The sequence below is a fragment of the Triticum dicoccoides genome, chromosome 2A (assembly GCF_002162155.2).
Source record: "Triticum dicoccoides isolate Atlit2015 ecotype Zavitan chromosome 2A, WEW_v2.0, whole genome shotgun sequence".
Lineage (NCBI taxonomy): Eukaryota > Viridiplantae > Streptophyta > Magnoliopsida > Poales > Poaceae > Triticum > Triticum dicoccoides.
In genome coordinates this window covers 725,128,334-725,131,314 of record NC_041382.1, presented here as the reverse complement: position 1 = coordinate 725,131,314, position 2,981 = coordinate 725,128,334, and the positions used below count along the sequence as shown (strand labels likewise).

At 44.1% G+C, this 2,981-nt stretch overlaps 1 protein-coding gene across 1 annotated transcript; it reads left to right on the top strand.

Annotated features, from left to right (window-relative positions):
* Positions 1-230: 230 nt before the first annotated feature.
* Positions 231-2,170, top strand: LOC119358218 (flavanone 3-dioxygenase 3-like). The gene is made up of 4 exons (XM_037624869.1): positions 231-322; positions 481-565; positions 1,263-1,508; positions 1,607-2,170. The coding sequence occupies exons 1-4, from the start codon at positions 231-233 to the stop codon at positions 2,168-2,170; spliced, it is 987 nt and encodes a 328-aa protein (XP_037480766.1).
* The last annotated feature ends 811 nt before the right edge of the window (positions 2,171-2,981 follow it).

Below are 2,981 nucleotides of genomic sequence, written 5' to 3'. Positions count from 1 at the left end.
GACACGGGGGCTCGGGGCGGCGAGGAATCTGGCGGTGGCATGGAGCTCGGCGGCAGCCGGTGTGACGAGGAATCGGGTGGGGTGTGGGGGTGGCTGTGGGGGCAGATCCGACGGTGTCGAGAGAGGGATGTGTGAAATCGAGGCGTCGACTGTGGTGGCTACCGCGCAGTTCGTGGCGGACTGATTGGGTGGTGGAAACGGCCGGTGGGGCTCGGGACGGCCGTGCAGACATGGGTGACGCGACGGTGGGGAAAGTTCAGAGGGCGGCATTTGGCTTCACCTGGCCGCAATTTTTCTTTTTGGATTCTGTGTATTTAGATTGGTATATGTATCAATTTGGTAGCAAAATATAGGCTATAGCCTAAAATTTTAGTTTAGGTTGGCTGCTTCAAAACCTAAAATTTTACTATGTACTTCCTTCGTAAAGAAATATAAAAGTATTGATCTAAACGCTCTTATAACGGATGGAGTACCAATCAGCTGCGTGCTAGCTGTTGAAGATGCTGACAAAGCTCCATACCTACAGCAGTTCATCTCAGTCTACCTGGGACGACTTATCTGTGATGTTACTTTTTTTTGAGGGAAAGCCTTCATGGCGCATTTTATTGATGCTTCACATAGTTACATCGTTTATTACATCCGAAATAATAAAGCTAGGAGGATTGTCATCCCAAAAAAACAGAAGAGTTTGAAGTAACAGCATGTCTAGCTACTGAAGTTTTTGTTTGTTGTTTTTTATCTGAAGGTACTGAAGTTTTGTTTGTTGTCATGTTATTTTTACACTTTCACCCCATTATGTGATTATTATAGAGTCTGTATTTGAAAAATTAGGTAAAGAAACACCACGATGTGAAATTAATCCTGTATAGTATAAGTTGTGTTATCAACCAAGTGAGTTTAAATATCCATGGTATGATACATAGGGGATCTTTTAGTAAGGGCAATAACAGAACATTTATATAACAGGTCCATTTTGTGCCTATAAAACGTTGTAATCCTCAACTTCCAAATTAAAGCAATGTCAAGGTTCTCAAGGAGACTACTAATAAAACTCTAAAAGTGTAAAACAGCAGTTCAAAAAAAGTAACAACTTCATAGAATGTGTCTTTCCGGTGAAGTAAGTATGTGTCTATGTTAGGGGGGAGTTTAAGGTACTGCGTTTTCATGAACCCTTGTTAGATACTCTACTAACAAGCAGGTGTAAGGGAGCAAACAAAGCTTACCTGCGTATCCAAATTGCCATGATAATCCTCATTTTTCAGGTTATAAACCATGGGATCAGTCAAACTGTCATGGACCGTGCCGTTGAAGTAGCTTCAGATTTCTTCAAACTGCCAAGTGAGACAAAGCAGGAGTTTGCATCAGACGACATCCGAAGGCCTGTTAGATACGGCACCAGCTCAAAGGACGGCACTCGTCCGTCACGGGCATTCCTAAAGCATTATGCCCATCCCCTCAGTGAATGGATGAAATATTGGCCAGAACAACCACCAACCTACAGGAAAAACATTTTTTCTAGAAATTTTCTGCAATCTTGAACCACAGAACCAATTGTGTGATTCTCATCTAACATAGCTGATTTTCGTGTACTGAAAACAGGGAGGACATGGGAAAAATTTCAGCTGAAGTAAGGAGGGTGGCTCTGCAGCTGATGGAAGCCATACTTGAAGGCCTAGGACTGGGCAAAGACTACCAGCATGAAGAATTTGAGAGAGGATTGCAGCTACTGCAAGTGAACTGCTACCCGAAAGAACCAGAAAGCGAATCGGCGATAGGGCTGGCGCCACATTCCGACCACGGATTTCTTACCATCTTGCTCGCGAGCTGCCCGGGCCTGGAGGTCCTTGACCGCAGTAGTGACACTTGGAGGGTGGTCCAGCAACCCCGGCACGCGTTGCACGTCCACGTAGGAGACTACATGGAGGTTCTGAGCAATGGCAGGGTGAAGACCGTCGTGCACCGTGCTGTCCTGAACCCTGGAGAGGCGAGGATCTCCATGGCGAGCATCCATAGTTTTGCAATGCACGAGAAGGTCTCCGTTGCCAAGAAGCTGGTGGATGAGCAAGATCCTGAGAAATACAAGGAGAGCAGCTTCAGTGACTTCCTGGACTACCTCATGAGCAATGCAGACAAGAAGCGCATGAGCTTTCTTGAGAGCCTTAGGATTTGAGGAGCGTACGAGGCCCTGATAATCACTTAATCAGGGTGTAATCTTTACTCGAAGCACAAGACTCAAGAGCGAGGAATACGTTCATTCTCAAATCTGTTTCGGATGACCTATCTGTAGTGTTGCTTTTTGGCGTGAAGGTACTGACTGAAGTTGCTGTTTTTCCGTTTCACCTCACTATATGATTACGAGTCTTCAACTGAAAGTTTATGGTCACGAGCCTGTATAAACTGAGTTAAAAGATCCATGATAGACTTTGGCAAATAATAAATAAATAAATATCAATGATACACAGGAATGAACTATTTATCAGTTCTAATCTGCACGACGTCGAAAATTTTCAGTTAGGAAGAAGCTTGTCACGTAAGTTAACAGGTTGCTGGAACACTTTCGCTACAAGGTTTGGACACATTATGGTTCACCTTGGAGGCGAATGATGGCCAAGATCTAAAATTGGATCCACCCGTAGCTAATAAATCGGTCCCTTCTGGGCCTTCGAAGCAAAGCTACGTACCCCAACATCATAATTAATTGGTATATATAGGTAGGCAGATTGATAATCACCAACACCAACTATGTCTTTCACATGAGTAAAGGTATAAAAGGAGAAACCATCTCCAGGTTCAGAAAACGTCGAGGGAGATTTAGGCTTCAGACATAGATAACATTCACTGGATGGTGAAAAACCTCTACGGGCAGTTCCTTGGCTTAACAAAATGGCAATCCGATCCAAACAGCCATGCAATTAGGCAACAGCCCTGAATACTCTTGTTATTGCAAAAAAAGAAAAACTCCAAATCTGACACTCTGAACT